The 18,725-nt window shown below is 35.5% G+C and overlaps 1 protein-coding gene across 1 annotated transcript; it reads right to left on the minus strand.

The window, feature by feature from the left end:
* Window positions 1-7,911: 7,911 nt before the first annotated feature.
* On the minus strand, window positions 7,912-14,750 carry LOC116016748. Its single transcript, XM_031257134.1, has 6 exons — window positions 14,544-14,750; window positions 14,227-14,332; window positions 13,573-13,617; window positions 9,432-9,540; window positions 9,010-9,301; window positions 7,912-8,410 (listed from the first exon to the last, which is right to left on the minus strand). The coding sequence occupies exons 1-6, from the start codon at window positions 14,583-14,585 to the stop codon at window positions 8,213-8,215; spliced, it is 792 nt and encodes a 263-aa protein (XP_031112994.1). The 5' UTR covers window positions 14,586-14,750; the 3' UTR covers window positions 7,912-8,212.
* Window positions 14,751-18,725: the final 3,975 nt, after the last annotated feature.

Below are 18,725 nucleotides of genomic sequence, written 5' to 3' on the forward strand. Positions count from 1 at the left end.
AAAATAATGTTTTCCTTATAAATTGTTTCTGACATTTCTGAAATCATGGTGTTTAAGAAGGAGCGGGTTGGGGTGGGGTGAGTGGTGAGGCCGGAGGGCTCTGCAAAGGCATCAGCAAAATTTCAATCTTTATCTAACGCTTTTTGATGGACCAAATTAAAACCTTTTGGGAGAATATTAATTAATTTGCAAGTTTCTTAGTTGGGTACATTAGAGCCGCACACCAATGTTGCTCATTTCTTACTTTTAGCGTGGAAATGATGAGAATGTAATGGAGTGTTTGGTTGGCATGAATTGTAATTTAATATCTATGTAATTGCAAGGAGAAATTATATATTGTTTAGTTGGAGGAATTGCAATTCATCCATACAAAGAAAAGGGAAAAAGAAAAAAATAACATATTTACCTTTGAATATTGTTATCAATATTAGAGTTTATTAACAAAATGGTCTCTCGACTATTGCAAAATTATCAATTTGGTTCTCGATAATTTTTCGTGCCCAATTAAGTCCCTCGACTTTGAAAATTTTAACCAATTTGATCCTCCGTTTATTTTGCCGTTAAACATCCGTTAAATCAGGACCAAATTGGTAATTTTGGTATAGTCATGAGACCAAATTGGTAATTTTACTATAGTCAAGGGACCAAATTGATAATTAAATTTTCACTGAAATGGTCTCTTAACTATAGCAAAATTATCAATTTAGTCCCTTGACTAAAGTAAAATTACCAATTTGGTCCCGATTTTAACGGATGTTTAACGGCAAAATAAACGGAGGACCAAATTGGTTAAAATTTTCAAAGTCGAAGGACTTAATTGAGCACGAAAAATTGTCGAGAACCAAATTGGTAATTCCACAATAGTTGAGGGAACATTTCGGTAATATACTCTGAATATTATTACACAATGACATTTTAGTATTGAGAAAATACTCAAAATGGTCCTCCGACTACGGCCTTTTCTTAATTTGGTGCTTTGACTTTTAATTACACCCAATGTGGTCCCCAGACTATTCAATTTTAAGCCAAACTGGTCTCCGTTTGCTTTGTCGTCAACCTGGCGTTAAACACAAGGGCAAAATGGACAATCCAAGTGCTTTGTCGTTCAAACCAGTTGACCAGTCCATTTCATCCCCAAATTAGCGAAACACTATGCGATTTCTTCCCCAAATTATGCCCTATTTTTTATTTCTTCCTCGTATCCATAGCATCAACGAATTTCTCTAGCCATCAACGATTATCCATTGCCATCGACGAATATCCACAGCCATTGACGATTTTCCCCAACCAAAGACAATATGGTCCGGGTTCCGAACTGCCAAATTACGGTTAGTCCTTGTGTGCTACTTTATATGTTGCTTTATAGGTTAGATATGCTTTCTATGTTTGTTTATTTGTTGCTTCTAGCTTTATATATGTTCTTTTGATGCTTTATATATGTTTGTATATTAAAATGCAAGTGGATGTCCATGTGTTCCTGGTGTGTGCTTTTGTTGAGCAGTGTGTGTTCCCAGATGGATTGGGGACCATTATGTCTGTTTGTTTTATGTGTTTTTGTTCCATTGTGTTGGTATGTATTACATACAAAATTGTTGGTATGTATTACTGTAAGGGGACCACTATCTGGGAACACACACTATCTTTGGGCTGTAAGGGAACCACTGTCTTTATTAAAGTTGTTGGTTTTGGATTGCATTAAGCATTAAACAACTGTCTTTATTAAAGTTCCTTGCATTACTGCCCATTTTACTGCTTGCTTAATACTGCCCATTTTACTGCCTATTCATTTAGTTTTTTTTTGTCTTCTTTCATGTAAAAAATCAGATGACCATGACGAAAGTGACCTATTTACACTTAAAATAAGACATGGTGGTAAAGTACAACAAACTGAATCTCTAACCTATATTGGAGGGCAGTTAGAATATTTTGATTATGTTGATGTTGATGTTGATGAATGGGGTTATATAATTTTGCAAGAAAAAGTTGAAGAATTAGGGTATAATAGAAATGAAAATAGGTTATATGGCCTAGGGGGGAAATGGATTGATTGAGATTCTGTCAGATCTTGAAGCATGGGATTTAATTGATTTGAAGGTAAGTCAAGGGAAATAGAGGTTTGGATAGATAATGGTGAAAACGGGAGGTAAGTTAGTGGTGGGGAAGTTAGTGACAGGGAATTGAGTGGTGAAGAAATTGATGGAGAATTTGATTGTGATTATGAGTTAGAAGAAGAGGGAAGGATTGATGATATTGCATTTGATAAGGCAGTAGATCTTACTGTAGAGTTTTAGGGGGTTGGATCAAGTGCAAATGTGCAAGATAAGGAAAATGAGTGTGCAGTGAATGAGGAAGTGAACTTTTCTAATGAAGGGACTCCACATGGTAGTGATGAGGAAGTTGAAGATGACATTTGGCCACAGTTTAGGGCTTGTGATATGGAATGTCCTAAATTTACTATGGGTATGACATCTGGGACTAAATCTGAGTTTAAAGAAGCCATTGTAAAGTATGCATTCAAAGATGGTAAGGATTTAAAATTTGTAAGGAATGATAAAATCAAATTAGTAGCCAAGTGCAAGCAAAGTGACTATCCATGGTACATAACCCTTAGGAAGAATGAGAATGATAACTGTTGGAGAATTTCTATTTTTAATGATAACCATGATGGGTGTTCTCGGGTGTATGAGAACACAATGGTTAGCTCAAGAAGAATTACAAAGAAGTGGAAGAAAGAAATTGGTAGCAATTCTGAATGGAAAGTAAGTGAGTTTAGAAACAGAGTGGCAACAGATCAAGGGTTCCATATATCTCAAAAGGTGACTTATAAGGCTATGAAATTTGCTAGGGCTAACCTAACTGGAGAAATGGAGGACTACTTTAAAAAGTTTTAGAGCTACTACCTTGAAATCCAAAGATCAAATCCTAACACTACTTCTATTGTAAAGATGAGTGAATTTATAGAAGAGGGAGGACAGAAAAGATTCTTAAGATGGTACATATGTTGGGAGGCTTGCAGAATTGGATTTGCACATTGTAGGAATATTATTGGTGTTGATGGTTGCCACTTGAGGTCTACATATTGGGGTTACTTGCTTACAGCAACAACAATGGACCCAAATGATGGAATTTTTCCTATAGCTTATGCACTTGCTGAGGGTGAGAATAAGGAGTCATGGTCTTGGTTTTTAGCACTGCTTAAACATGATCTAGGTATTTGTGACAGTGAAGAACATAGGTACACATTTGTGTCTGACAAGCAGAAGGGTTTGATTCCAGCATTTCATAGTATTCTCCCCCGTGTTAGTCACAGATTTTGTGTCAGACACTTGTATTTCAACATGAAGGTTGCTGGATTCCATGGAAAGGTAATTAAGGAGACTTTGTGGGCTGCAGCTCGAGCCACAACAGTTAACTCTTTTACAGAAGCAATGAGGAAGATGAAAGACTTGGATGTGAATGCATTTGATTGGCTTGGAGACAAACACCCCTCTGAATGGTCTAGGTCACACTTTGGCACTGATGCTTTATGTGACATTTTAGTGAACAATGTGTCTGAGTGCTTTAATGCCATGATTCTTGATGCTAGGTATTATCCACTGATTAGTTGTTTGGAAAAGATGAGGACAATTCTTATGGTAAGACTGTTTAAGAATAAAGAAGCAGCAACCAAATGGTCTGGCAGAATATGTCCTAGAATCCTATGGAAACTGGCAGTTGAGGAGAAATATGCAGGATCTTATTTGCCTATTCAATGTGATTTAATGCTGTTTGAGATCACTGGAATGCACACTGGAGAGCATCATAAGATTGATTTGGTAAGGAGAAGTTGTTCTTGCAGAAAATGGGATCTTACAGGAGTTCCCTGTAAGCATGCTATATGTGTCATTTGGATGAAGAAACATAATGTCCTGGATTATGTTGACAACTGCTACTCTATTGAGACATATTTGAAGGTGTATGAAGCTTCAATCAAGCCAATGGCTGGGCCAAATGAATGGCCTATAACTCATAGGGAACCACTTTTGCCTCCTTTGTTCAAAACAAGGCCTGATAGGCCTAAGAAATTAAGGAAGACAGGTTTAGATGAAAATTCAAAGGGAAAAACAGTTGCTGAACAAATTTCAAAAGATGGGATCCATATTTCAAGAACACATGTTCCTCTTCACTGCACATTGTGTAAAAAATCATGCCATAACAAAAGAAGGTGCCCTTTGCAACCAAAACAGACTGTGAGTTTTAAATCCTTTATTTCATACTTCAATACATATCATGTTACTTTATTAACCATGATTGCAGACTATGAGTTTTAACTCCTTTATTACATACTTCAATACATATCATGTTACTTTATTAACCATGATTGTTTATTATTACTAGGCAAATGTAAGAGGCAATACACAACAGCAAAGAGAAGTTCCCATCACAAATCAATTATTGGCAGGGCTATTTGAGGTAATTGCATACTTGTATGATGTAATAGGTTTTAGTTGGAGTACTTTGAGTAAATGCATGTCTTATTTATGTAATAGGTTGAAGTTGGAGTTGACAACTCATTCCAAGGACTGCACACTTTAGTAGGCATTCCAGTAGACATTCCAATTGAGGTAAAAATTGGTCTAATGCATTATTTAAATCTGATTACATTGTAATGGTCGTCCTAATTACTTACTTACTTACCAAATGCAGAGTCAGTCCTATAACATGGCAGAAGAAATACCAGTGCAGACAGGACCTGAAGCTTTAGAAGATGAGGGTGACAACAACCTCCCAGCTTCTCCACCCCCTGCCAAAAGGCCCCCTGCAAAAAGGACCCCTACAAATACCATGAAGACTCTTGGTATAAGGAGGAAGTACAGGACAAGGTCTACTATGAATTTCAAATCCAAAGTTGGTGGCAATAGCAAAGAACCAATAGACATTGAATGGCAATGTCATAATCTTAGTATTAAACTATTTTTGAATGGCTATGTAATCTGTTTTAGATACTTGACAATTGATGTTTATTTTGGATTGTGTTTTTTGATGGCCATGTAATATGTTTTGGAATAGCCATGTAATCTGCCCATTTATATATAAGAATGAGCATGTTAGAAGTTGATATGAGTAGCTTAGTTCTATTTTGGATTGTGTTTTGTGAACTTGGCAATTTATATATAAGAAGTTGATGAGCAGCTAACCATTAAGGTCTCTTTATGGGTAAACATTCTGACCAACCAACATGAACAACATTAAACATTAAGGTTTCTTTTATTCATTACATACTGAAAACACATAATTCATGGCAGCAATCTAGGGAAATTACTAGCCAATTCCACAGTACTAGACTTAAGGGAAAACACAAACATTATTACTACAATTACAGTGAAACATATGAACCTAAACCTAAACCAAAACCATCTTCTACTGCCACAATTACAAGTTCTTGGGAGAGTAACATCACCACTGTTGACAATTGCCCGTAACCTCTCAATTTCTTCCTCATTCGGTTAATTATTCTTAATAGTCCGGGAATTATCTTCTTTGATCTATAACACATTGGAGGGTCAAACCATTCTTGAAATCCACAACCAACCCTACCCTGTAAAGATAATTTCTCAACATTATACCATAAAATTAATAATAAAAATAAATAAATAAATAAAAGGATAACAGTTTTGACTAACATTACTTCCTCCACAAACCCAGAATCTCCGACCGGGATTTTCATTGGTCCATGATGTTTGGATACTCCATTGTGACCCACAGTGACAAAAACGAATAGGAACATCTCCATACTTAAATCTTTGCCTTGGGAAGTTTGTAAATGAAGTTGAAGATGAACTCTTTTGGCCTTTAAATTATTTTTCCACATTTTGAATGCAACTTGAAGAGAGAAATAACCTAATTTGAAGAGAAAATTGCGCAATCAGCTGAATTGGGGACGCATATCCTTTAAATTGGAGAACAACACTTGATTTACCCATTTTGCCTCTCTTTTTAACACCCAATTCACGCCACATCTAACGGCTGACCAGTTTGGCTTAAAATTGAATAGTCTGGAGACCATATTAGGTGCAATTAAAAGTCAAGGTACTAAATTAAGAAAAAGCCACAGTCGAATGACCATTTTGAGAATTAACTCTTTTAGTATTTATATTACCTTTTTCCTTTCCATTCCAATAATTCTATTTCTCCTTGTGAAATAATGTAATTTGAATTCTTACTTTATTACAATATTATTCTTTTCTCACGAAATTACAATTTTCCCCCCTTAATTCCTTCCTTCTAACCAAACATCCTATAAATTGTGGTACTTTCAATTTAACTTTTGTTTTCGTCATCATAAATGTCCTTACTCGGGTACATAAGAATCTCAAACAAATGTTCAGTTTAGGTAGATGGCAAAATAGTCCTTCATAAATTTTAAGATAATTATATTTCTAAGATTTGAACTCTAAGAGTTTAAGTTAAAAGTGATTTAATCTTGATTTACAATCTAACTCATCTAAATGTCATTTTTAAAAATAAGTTCAAATTTACATTGGGCATTCTTCCACTCGAAAAACCACTCCATTTTTTTTATTTTTTTTTTGCAAAAAGCCCACTCCATTGAAGATTGCAAATTTTACTGTGGACTGCGGTCCACAAAGCATGGTACTCCACGCATCCAAACGGTGTCGTTTCTTGTAATGAAAAGAAACGTCATTCGTTCCGCGCCGTTCCACAAAAAGTAACTATGTGTGTATAACATATTCAATTTCATTTTATATACACTACAGTTCCCTTTCAACACAACTACAGTTTCATTTCGATATAACTATAGTTTCATTCAATATTATACACCCAAATATGTGAAACTGTTATTCATTTTCATTTTATATACACTATAGTTTCATTACAACACAACTACAGTATCATTCGATATAACTACAGTTTCATTATATTGGACAATATACACGCAAATATGTGAAATTGTTATTCAGTTTCATTTTATATACACTGCAGTTTTCTTTTAACACAACTACAGTTTCATTCAACAGTATACACTCAAATATGTGAAACTGTTATTCAGTTTCATTTTATATACACTATAATTTCATTATAACACAATTACAATATCATTTCGATATAACTACAGTTTCATTAGACAATATACACTCAAATATGTGAAACTATTATTCAATTTCATTTTATATACATTGCAGTTTTCTTTCAACACAACTACAGTTTCACTTCGATATCTACAGTTTCATTTGATAATATAAAAACAAATGTGAGGCAATATCATTTGAGATAAACTGTAATTTCATTTACGGAGCTCCATTAAAATGTGACGGCAGTCATTTCTTTACTTAAAGAAACGGTGCCGTTTTTAAACCACGATCCATAAAACTTTGTGGACCATGGTCCACGATATAACTACTGATTGATGATGAGATGTCTATAAATATTTATAGAATATTAAATAGTAAAAATGTGAACTACTAATAAATAAAAATGAATAGTGTGACGTTTGTTATAAATAGTTAAAGTAGAATGTAAAGTTATTTCTTTATTCATAGAGATTCTTGGAACATACTACTCCATACAAATTATTGGATATAGGAATGTTTTTTTTAACTTACAATGCAATCCATAGGCAACTTGAAATAGAGAAAATGACACTTTTTTTAGGTTTTTTTTTTCTTAATTATTCATATATTCACGTTAGTCCATCAATAAATTAAATACTTATTTTTTAAGAGTAAAAATGTTTATTATTAATATAAAAGGGAGAAAAATTGTCACTTTTGAAATAATTAAGGAACTAATGTGAATACATAATAATTCTGGGAGAAAAAGCAATATAACCATATAATCCAAAGGAGAAAAATGGCATTTTCCCTTATAAATGATTTGCAATTCCTAATCACAATCCATAACAGGTAAAAGTTTTACCACACATTGCCATTGCATATTCAGTAAAGATTACTTAATTTAAATATAAATCATAATCATAATTCATAGCCTCATTGGCTTTACAGTTTTTTTTTTACCTATATGTACAAGCAGCTATCACTCACTACACCAAGCTATCTGCTGAAATCCATTTATTATCTAAGTAGCCTTGTGAATTAACAGTAAGATTTGATAAACCATCAATTCATACACAATCTAACAGTACAAGAAAGTCTTCTTCTGAGTCATAAGCACGTCCAGTACGCCATAAAACAAGTCGGGAGCACCTGAAGTGTCAAGACTGGTTGTGCGGGTCAGAAGTCTCCTGGTGGTGTGTCTGATGCCTGCGGCGAGATCGCCTGTGGCTTCTACCATGTTTTCGAGGCAATGTGTGGGATGCATCGGGGGATTGGTGATGAATCTCATCCACGTTGTCAGCAGGCCCGAAAATACAGTCAAACGGGTCTGATGTTGCATCGTCATCTGCAGTCATCTGTAACAGTATAATAATGCATTCAGTTGGAGGCTTGGAGCAGAACAAGAACTCTAAACTACCTATGAGTGTTAGGTATGAAGTATCAAATAGACTTTTTCAGAAAACACTATAGTTTCAGTTTGCTACACTAACAGGCTGTTTGGTTGGAAGGAATTGAAATTCCTTTCCTACATAATTCTTAACATGTAAAATTACATTGTTTGCTTGGAGGGAATTGCAATTCCCTCATTCCATGGACCTGAAAATCCTACCCCCACCCCCAACACATACACACAAGATTGCAATTCCAAGCTAGATGGGAAGAAAAAATGTGTTGTATGGACAATCCTACCCCTCCCTCTTTACCAAAAAGGGAGTTATTATTATTATTATTGTTACAGGGCATTTAGTTTTTATATCACTTCTTCCCTTTCAATTCCCATATCTACCAAACACTTTTATTCCTGCCTACCAAACAATGAAATTTGATTTCCTCCGTAATTCCCCCCTTATCATTTGTATGCACAATGACAACACATGTGCATAGGTGCTTTCAGATACTACAATGAAAAAAGTATGTTAGTAGAGTAGTGATTGAGTTTTAAAAGGTAACTCACACCGACTTTCTTTTGCTCAAGATCAGACTTCTGGTTGGTTTTTCTTCTGGAAACAAAAGAATCTTCTCCGGCAGTAGGTTTTTTCATATTATTCCCCTCCAAATGAGTTGCGTTCTCATAAGAGTCTTCTACTGTCCTTTGGAAAGAATCCAAATTTGCACTAAAGAAATTCCTTAAGCGCCACCTTTGTTTTGGCATGTCTGATGATGAATCATCGTAAACATTCTCAGAGACAAAATATTTGGAGACAAGTTGCATTCCCCAAGAATCGTGTGGGTACTTTTTCACCATTCTGTAGTATTGGAACACTAAATCACTACACAGTTCAAGAGGGAAGATAAATACTAGAATTGAAATGCACAAAAGACATTCAGAAATCAAAGAAAATAAAAACACGAGGTAAAAACAATTCAGAAACATACATTCCAGCTACTTCTCTTTGCAATCGAGTTCCATGCAGTGAGAGACTCTGTTCAACACTTGATTCCAGGGACTTGGAACATCTCCATAGGCCGAAAGAGATACCAGCAGCTATGAGAAAATAACATTAATATGATAACAGAAAGAAACCTCCATGAAGGAATCATTTTTGGAATCTCTCAAGTGATTTTACAAAGGAAAACATACAAAATATGTACACAAATACTTCAGTATGAACAGATGCAGGGGGAGGGGAAAGCACTATAAATTAGATAGATGCAGCAATAGTTTCATTCTATACACCTCATCTACACATTTTTTTGAAAACTCCATTGCTTGTTTAGCCGCGCAGTAAATACAATCTTTCAAAACTGGATGAAATAGAAATGTTCTATGTTGAAAGGTGATTGTTCTCCAAATTTGACAACAAAAAACTCCATTTTCCGATTCCCCACTAAAAAAAGAAAAAAGAATGTGGAACTTTTCAATATGATGCTTTCCAAATTTTAAAAAGTAATTGAGCGGTCATTTCACTTGCTTTTTCCACATGAAAATCATGTTTGAACCATGTTGTTAAGGCATGACCTAGGCGTCCCGTTGGTGGAGACTGGTGACCTAACGAGCTCGCCTCGCCTTAAAAAAAAAACCTACTAATACGTAGCTGAGAGCCTAAGAAGATGTCTCTCGCATGCTGGAAATGCTAAATTATTGCATAACTTAGTACTCATCGCCTAGGCGGTCGGTGGCACCTCGCATTGAAAGTCTGCCCTAACAACAATGGTGTGAACCACCACACAACCATTGCTCCCACTCCCAGTGATACATCTTTAGGGTGTCGTTATTTAGGAAGTTGATGTGATTGGAGAAGCCTTATTTTAGAACAATTAGAGTACATACTACATAGTTTAGTTATTAGGAAATTACTAAATAGTTATTTAGCTTATTATGCTTAGTTATTTGGAAACTACTAAATAATTATTTAGCTTATCTTCAAATTAGTTTAGAAAGTTTAGTTATTTAGAAACTACCAAATAATCAAGGGAAAAGGGTCAAATAGACCCCTGAACTTTACTCAAAAGTGCAATTAGGCCCTCGAACTTTAAAAAAGTTCAATTAAACACTTAAACTTATCAAAATGAGTCAAATAAGTCTAATTTACCGGTAACCAACAAGTTTCCGGTAAATTATTGACGTTGACCGGCCATTATTACTGTTCACAACCGGAATTTTTAAAAAACAAAAAAAAAAAAAAAAAAAACTGCCGGAAACCGGTCGTCTTTTCCCGGAGAAGACGACCGGTCCGGTCGTCCTCTCCAATGGGAGAAGACGACCAGCAGTCGCCTTCTCCCATGGAGAAGGCGACCTTGGTCGTATTTCTAATGGGAGAAGACGACCAGCAGTCGCCTTCTCCCATGGAGAAGGCGACCTTGGTCGTATTTCTAATGGGAGAAGACGACCAGCAGTCGCCTTCTCCCATGGAGAAGGCGACCTTGGTCGTATTTCTAATGGGAGAAGACGACCAGCAGTCGCCTTCTCCCATGGAGAAGGCGACCTTGGTCGTATTTCTAATGGGAGAAGACGACCAGCAGTCGCCTTCTCCCATGGAGAAGGCGACCTTGGTCGTATTTCTAATGGGAGAAGACGACCAGCAGTCGCCTTCTCCCATGGAGAAGGCGACCTTGGTCGTATTTCTAATGGGAGAAGACGACCAGCAGTCGCCTTCTCCCATGGAGAAGGCGACCTTGGTCGTATTTCTAATGGGAGAAGACGACCAGCAGTCGCCTTCTCCCATGGAGAAGGCGACCTTGGTCGTATTTCTAATGGGAGAAGACGACCAGCAGTCGCCTTCTCCCATGGAGAAGGCGACCTTGGTCGTATTTCTAATGGGAGAAGACGACCAGCAGTCGCCTTCTCCCATGGAGAAGGCGACCTTGGTCGTATTTCTAATGGGAGAAGACGACCAGCAGTCGCCTTCTCCCATGGAGAAGGCGACCTTGGTCGTATTTCTAATGGGAGAAGACGACCAGCAGTCGCCTTCTCCCATGGAGAAGGCGACCTTGGTCGTATTTCTAATGGGAGAAGACGACCAGCAGTCGCCTTCTCCCATGGAGAAGGCGACCTTGGTCGTATTTCTAATGGGAGAAGACGACCAGCAGTCGCCTTCTCCCATGGAGAAGGCGACCTTGGTCGTATTTCTAATGGGAGAAGACGACCAGCAGTCGCCTTCTCCCATGGAGAAGGCGACCTTGGTCGTATTTCTAATGGGAGAAGACGACCAGCAGTCGCCTTCTCCCATGGAGAAGGCGACCTTGGTCGTATTTCTAATGGGAGAAGACGACCAGCAGTCGCCTTCTCCCATGGAGAAGGCGACCTTGGTCGTATTTCTAATGGGAGAAGACGACCAGCAGCAGTCGTCTTCTCCCATTAGAAATACGACCAAGGTCGCCTTCTCCATGGGAGAAGGCGACTGCTGGTCGTCTTCTTGCCTTCTCCGGTGGTTTGTTTTTTTTTTTTTTTTTCTTTTTTAATATTGTCGCCAGAAAATTCTTTTCTCGCTGGAATATCGCCGGAATTTAAAGTAACCGGTTATTTCAAGTGAATAACCGGGTACTGGGTTTAGACGCACCAAAATGACAAGTTCAAGTGTTTAATTGAACTTTTTTAAAGTTCGAGGGCCTAATTGCACTTTTGAGTAAAGTTCAGGGGTCTATTTGACCCTTTTCCCAATAATCAATCATTCTTAGGTCTAGAAATAATTGTACTGCTCTATGATAAAGGGACAATTATTTACAATTTAAGGAAGCAAAATTTTAATCTCAATATATAAGGAACAATGGAGTTTTGGGTCTCAAGTAAACAGAGCGTTTTCTTTTCCTTTTCCAATTGCTATTCCTCCTTATTTTCGGATTTTCCCTTTGTGTTGTTTGCCTAAAATGTGAACTCATAACATTGGTTCCATCGCTAGGATTGGCTGTAACACTGGCTTGAATCCAACACTATCTCAACAATTCAACATATGGATGATCAATAATGACTGTGAAGGATCAATCATCCACGTTGAGTGAAGTAACATCACCCTCTGTTTGTTGAATGCTCAAGGAAGTGGGTATATCAGTTGTTGGTGTTTTCAAATGGTCTTTGAGGAATTTAGTTATTGATTGTTTTAGTTCATCATCATCTTCACCCAATTCTCCAAGATGTTGTTTGTAGAACTTTCTTATTAAGTGAAACTCCTTCACTAATTCCGAGAGAGAGCTGAACTAAAACCAACTGACACCCAAGACAACGGCATCAGAACCAATGTTGCATGTTGACTACATAAGCAAGAAAACACAACGGAAAAAGAACAAAGAATAGTAGTTGGAAAACGAAAAGAAAAAGTTGGGTTTCTTGAGACCCAAAACCCCCTTGACCCTAATATTGGGATGAAAATTCTGCTTCCATTCCAAACTAAGAAGTGTAATAAGCTAAATAACACTATTTAGTAGATCCCAAATAACTAACCTAAATAATACGCTAATAACTATTTAGTAGTTTCCAAATAACTAAACTATGTAATGTAATTGTAAAAAATAAGGCTTCTCCAATTACATGAACTTCCTAGAAATAACCACTAGTCCACCAAGCCCCCATAATGTATCAGGGCAACCACCATCAACTGGCCACAATTGATACAACCCCCACAGCCCCACCCACAACCAGAGAAGACAGAACACTGCCACCCACCCACACCTGCATTAGTTTTTTCTACATGAAGAATAATCCAAATTTCAACAAGCTTCATTGTTTTTTAAATTGGAATACTTACAAATTTCCAACTAAGAAAGTGTTATGTAATTTTGCAAAGCAAATAAAAACTGGAAAAAAATGTTTGAAATGGAAAATGTCCACAAATATACACATGTTTCAGTAAGAAAGAACCTTAAAGTTTTAATATGCTCATGGCCACCACATCTTTATTTTCCTTTTCTATAAGTGGTGTCTAGAGAGGTATAATTAATCTCTCGATTGCATCTACTCATAACTATTTTGAAGATTACATGAATTGGTGCCAGGTAAAGAAGATGGAACCACAAATTTATAAATGTGAAGTCTAACAATATGGACTGAAAATTTAGAACAGTGAAATACTTTAGGTGTTACCTGCTGCGATGTTAGCACGAAAAAAATTATTTAGCCTTCCAGTTACTGCAGAAAAATAAAGGAAAATGAGATAATTTAGCTAGGCAATTCACGAGTTGTATATACTGCAGGTGCAACAGAACACAAAGTAAAATGGTCATGCGGAGAACAATACAAGAACAAAACCAGTTTGTAATTATGTAATAACTAATAATGATATGTACAAGGCTAGACTTAGTTGATTGCACATACGAACACTTCACCTTATATGCCTGAATTCTAGTCTTTGAATCCATTAATCAGTGTAGAGAAAACACAGCAAAGGGCATCAAGTATACAGGATATAACTCATAAGACATTTAATTCTGTGAATGCCAAACAAACAGGGCATGTGAGTGTGACTTACAACCACACATACTTGAACTAATGCAAGCAAACTGTACATGAGTAGACCTCCTACTTATTTTTTGACCCAAAAATGGATTCTAATATTAATCTTCATAGCCAAAAATAAAAGAAGGCATATCCAAGTCTTTTATTCAATGAATAACCTTGGTCAGAAACCAAACATAAGTATCAATAAACAGCCACAGGAGATAGTACATCTAAATACATATGTAGAGTAAAAACCAATTTGACTAGAACTCAAAATTCTACGGTGTTTAGATAATGTACCTAACCAACTAGCAATGGAAGCAATACCCATGCCGATACCCAAATCCCTAATAGCATTGTTCCTCCAAGAATTTAGTATTTCTGCTTCTTCCCTTGTCAGTGACACCTACATTACAATTTAGAGTCAAATGACAGCATTTAGTACCCAAATACAAGAGCCAAAGAGGGGAAGATTAAACACATAAATAACAGAACCCAATCAACACAAGTGTTGAAACACACAAAACCCAGATCAAGAAAAAGCGGAAAACTCCATCCAAAAAATGGAGTGCGCTCACAAAGATTCAATTGTTAAGCGAATAGGGGGTTGGATTAACCTTCTGGAGACGGAGAAGTTCATCGGCTTCTATGAGCGCCATTATCAGTTGTTTTGGTTGGGCTGTGTCAAGTGTGTTAATGTATTTGGCACCGGTACTTGGGATTTTTCAAGTTGAAGAAAAGCAAGCAAGAATGCAAGCGGGTCGGCAAATGAATTTTGGTTCGTTTTCACTTTTCTATCACGGCAAATGAATGGGAAGCGGGTCGGCAATTCTAAGCCTCTAACCTGTTGTCAATCTTGGAAAAGGTACAAAAACCACGGGTATTATTTTCTCAAAAAAAAAAAAATTATTTATTGAACAAATAAGCTAATCTCGTGCGGACAAAATTAGGGACGGAATCAGAAATTACTTCCAGTGAACGGAATATTACAATAAAAGCGATGGTTAAAAACAAAAACAATTTAAAAATATAATCATAAATATTGTTGGATATAGGCGAAAAATAAAACAAATCAAAATTTTTTAAAAATATTCATAACAAAATATGAAACATAATTAATTTTATAAAATAATTCAAATAGAAAACGCACTATAAATTACATATCTCATTATTAATAAATAAATAAATAAATAAATATATATATATATATATATATATATATATATATATTAAAAAATTCATAAAGCTTTGTCGAAGCAATGAAAGGAATTGATCATAACATTTCTTAGCACAAACACACATCTACCAACTAATCAACCTAACCTTCTTTTTTTTACATTTATCTATTTTTAGTTTATATATATGTATTATTAAAAAAGCTATAAAAGAAGCGCCATAAAGACACTATGTTGCCTTCGAGATTCACGCGACTTTTCACAAAGAAATGCACGCATCTACCACCTTGTCTAGCTAATCCATTGTTTACTATATCTGTTTTGATATATTTATATCTAAAACAGATATTATATATACATATATACATACAACGCTATATACGGGGTGGGGGTTGGGGGTGGGGTGAGTGGGGCAGCTGCCTCCATTGCCCCCATTGTAGCTCCGTCCCTTGGCAAAACTATGAGTATTATTGTTTTAACGCTGGGTTAATTGTTACGATTTTTTAACTTTTATAATTCTTTTCAAAACATATTTGAGAAGAAAATGACATTTTCTCTCCTTGAATTATATGTATATAGCATTTTTTTCTCTTTGAATTATTCATGTATTCACATTAGCCTCTCAATTATTTTGAAAGTGACAATTTTTCTCATTTTATTTTAAAGGGAAAATGGTCAAATAAACCTCTAAACTTTACACCAAATGTCAATTAAATCCCTAAACTTTAAAAAGGATCAACTAAACCGTCAAACATGTCAAATTGAGTCAAATACATCAAACTTACCAGTAACCAACATGTTACCGATAAAAATAGCCGGAAAAAGTCACCAGTTTGCCTTCTCCCGCGAGTCATCGGAGATGGCGACCGGCGACGACTCGGTTGTCGCCGTTCGCCGGAAGTCGTCATCACCGGACTAATACAAATGACCTATAATAACTGGTCATTTACCTGTTTGGGGGCTTCATTGCCTCAATTTGACATGTTTGAGAGTTTAATTGGCCTCTTTAAAAGTTTAGGGGTCTAATTGACTTTTGGTGTAAAGTTTAGGGACATATTTGACATTTATCCCTATTTTAAATGGACATTTTTACCTTTAAAATAAATATTTCATTTATTTTTTTCTCTAACAAATTATTACTTATATGTAGGAATGACTATGATTCGGTTCGAACTAATTTAACACTGTTGCAACCGAATAGAAACCGTAGGGACGATTCTGGTTGCGGTTCATAACCGGATCCGTCAGTTCTAATTCCGAACTAGAAAAAAAATAAAATAAATGTAGAATTTGAACTATTTTAAAAATTAAAATTTACCAAAATAAAAAGTTTGAATATGCAGTTTAAGTCGAACTGCTAGTTCATTCTGGTTTATCATTTCCTGAAATCATGAACTGGACCTTGCTTTTTCTGATTTTCAACCGATGTGACTACTTTAATTTTGCACCTTGTTTTTTACACTACATATTTTGTCTAGGCCTTTTTTTAAAGAAATCTAATTTGGAATGCGTACCTAAGACTCATTTTTCTTTGGTAACATTCTTCTTGTAACTTCAGATTTTGAGAACGGTAATTGTTCATTCATAGAATGTCTACCCCTAGGCCAGCTCTTGTGCCTCCCGGAGCGAACGTGGGTGGGCCTGGACCGTTACACGGACAGAGAAAGACCTCGTGAACTTACCCCAAAAGAAAACACATAATTTATTAATTGAAGGCACACATGTGTAAATTATGGTTCGTTTCCAATCCAGTTTTGGTTCTGAACCGACGGTTCTCGATTTCAGAAAATGGCAAACCGAAACCGAAATCCACTAGGAAGGTTCCGGTTCCAGTTTGATCCATTGGTTCTAATTGATTTTTAAAAAGTCAAAATTCAACAATTATTTATTTTTTTGAAAGTCTTTCATTATAATTTTTTACAATGGTTATATCAAATATTTAAACTTTAAAGTTAAATTAAAAATACGAATAATTGTTAAAGTTAAACTTTAAATTGTTATATAAAGCTTATACTTTAATCAAATAATTGTCACTTAATATTTAATCAAATAATAATTATTTAAAATTTAATCAAATAATGATTAAACTTTAAATTGTTTTTTCTTACAAGTTGGAACGAGAACTGGAACCAAAATCGTTTGTACAGTTTCGATTCCGATTCGCTTCCTACAGTACACGGTTTGATTCGAACTGGACGATTTGAACCGAACTATGATCATCCCTAAAGGCACATAATATGTTAACTTTATGTCTACATGTATATAATTTTTAAATCGGGATTTACAATACAAGATGAACTTTGTCAAGGGTAGAATAATTGGTTATTGTAAAGGGTCGGGCATTATTTTATTTGTAGCAAATAATATAGGACTCATTAACCAAGCGCCTTATGTTCATATGATATGTAGTGACTCTCCCATATGGGAGGTCATGAGGTTGAGCCTTAGTGGATGCAAATTGACTCTTTGTGCGAGTATGGATTATGTATTTAAAACAAATTAGTAATTATGTTTTATGTTATGAATTTTTGTATCTTGTGTTGTGAATTATGTGCCTATGAATACAAATTATTACCTAAATAAGATTTGAAAAATATGTAAATATGTAGCACGTGTATGTGTGGACCCTGGTCCATGATATAAATTGCCCAACCATTCCGACTTGGCCCACAATAGTAGTTTTGTTTATGGGTTGAGCAAACCAAGTCTACAAAGTAACAAGGGTGACCCGGGTCCAAAAATAATTTGCAATAAAGTAACTATATTTGGGGCAACGTGAATGTATTGTGTTACTGAGTTTTTTTGAGTAGACTCTGTTACAATATAGTATCTGTTCATATTGGCACAAAGAGTCAATTCTACTTTCTCAACCTACTGAAACACAAAGAGTCAACAGTTGCCTCCACTAAGGCTCGAACCCACTCCCATCATTCATGTGAGAGTGTAAACCCGGACACCTGGTGCGATTAGACCACAAGGTCTTTGGCAGTAGTACTCAAAAAATTCCTTTTTTTTTTGTTTTAAATTTATATGTGACAATTCATTTTTAGTCCTTTTTTTTTCAAAAGATTCCCCTTTGGTCCTAATATTATTATGACATAACTATTTTTGGTCCTCTATAAAAAAAAACAGTTAAATTTTATAAAATACAATGGCATTTAGGTCTTCAATTATGATTTTTTTCAAAAAATTAAAAATAAAAATATAACGAGTCAACTCACTTTGTACAAAAAAAGTCCAAAATGTCATTGTATTTAACAACAGTTCAATAATTTTGTAGGCGAATGACAAAAAATTGTCATGCTACAATAATACTAGGACCAAATGGGATTTTTGAAAAAGAACTAAAAGTGAACTGTCACATATAATTTAAGGACAAAAAATGAAATTCACTCTTATTATTTTATTACTTACGGAGTAATAACTTAGAAAATGTTTTCTGAAAAATGGTTAGGCTCAAACCAACAACCTCTCATTTGGGAGTGCAACTTAATGCCACTAGACCACAAGGTCTTGGCATGAATATACTATTTGTTACATAATAATAATAATAGTAATAGTAATAGTAATAATAACAATAATAATAATAAGTGGTGTGGTGATTGTTGTTGGGGTAGTAGTGGT

The sequence above is a fragment of the Ipomoea triloba genome, chromosome 1, assembly GCF_003576645.1.
Source record: "Ipomoea triloba cultivar NCNSP0323 chromosome 1, ASM357664v1".
Taxonomy (NCBI): Eukaryota; Viridiplantae; Streptophyta; class Magnoliopsida; order Solanales; family Convolvulaceae; genus Ipomoea; species Ipomoea triloba.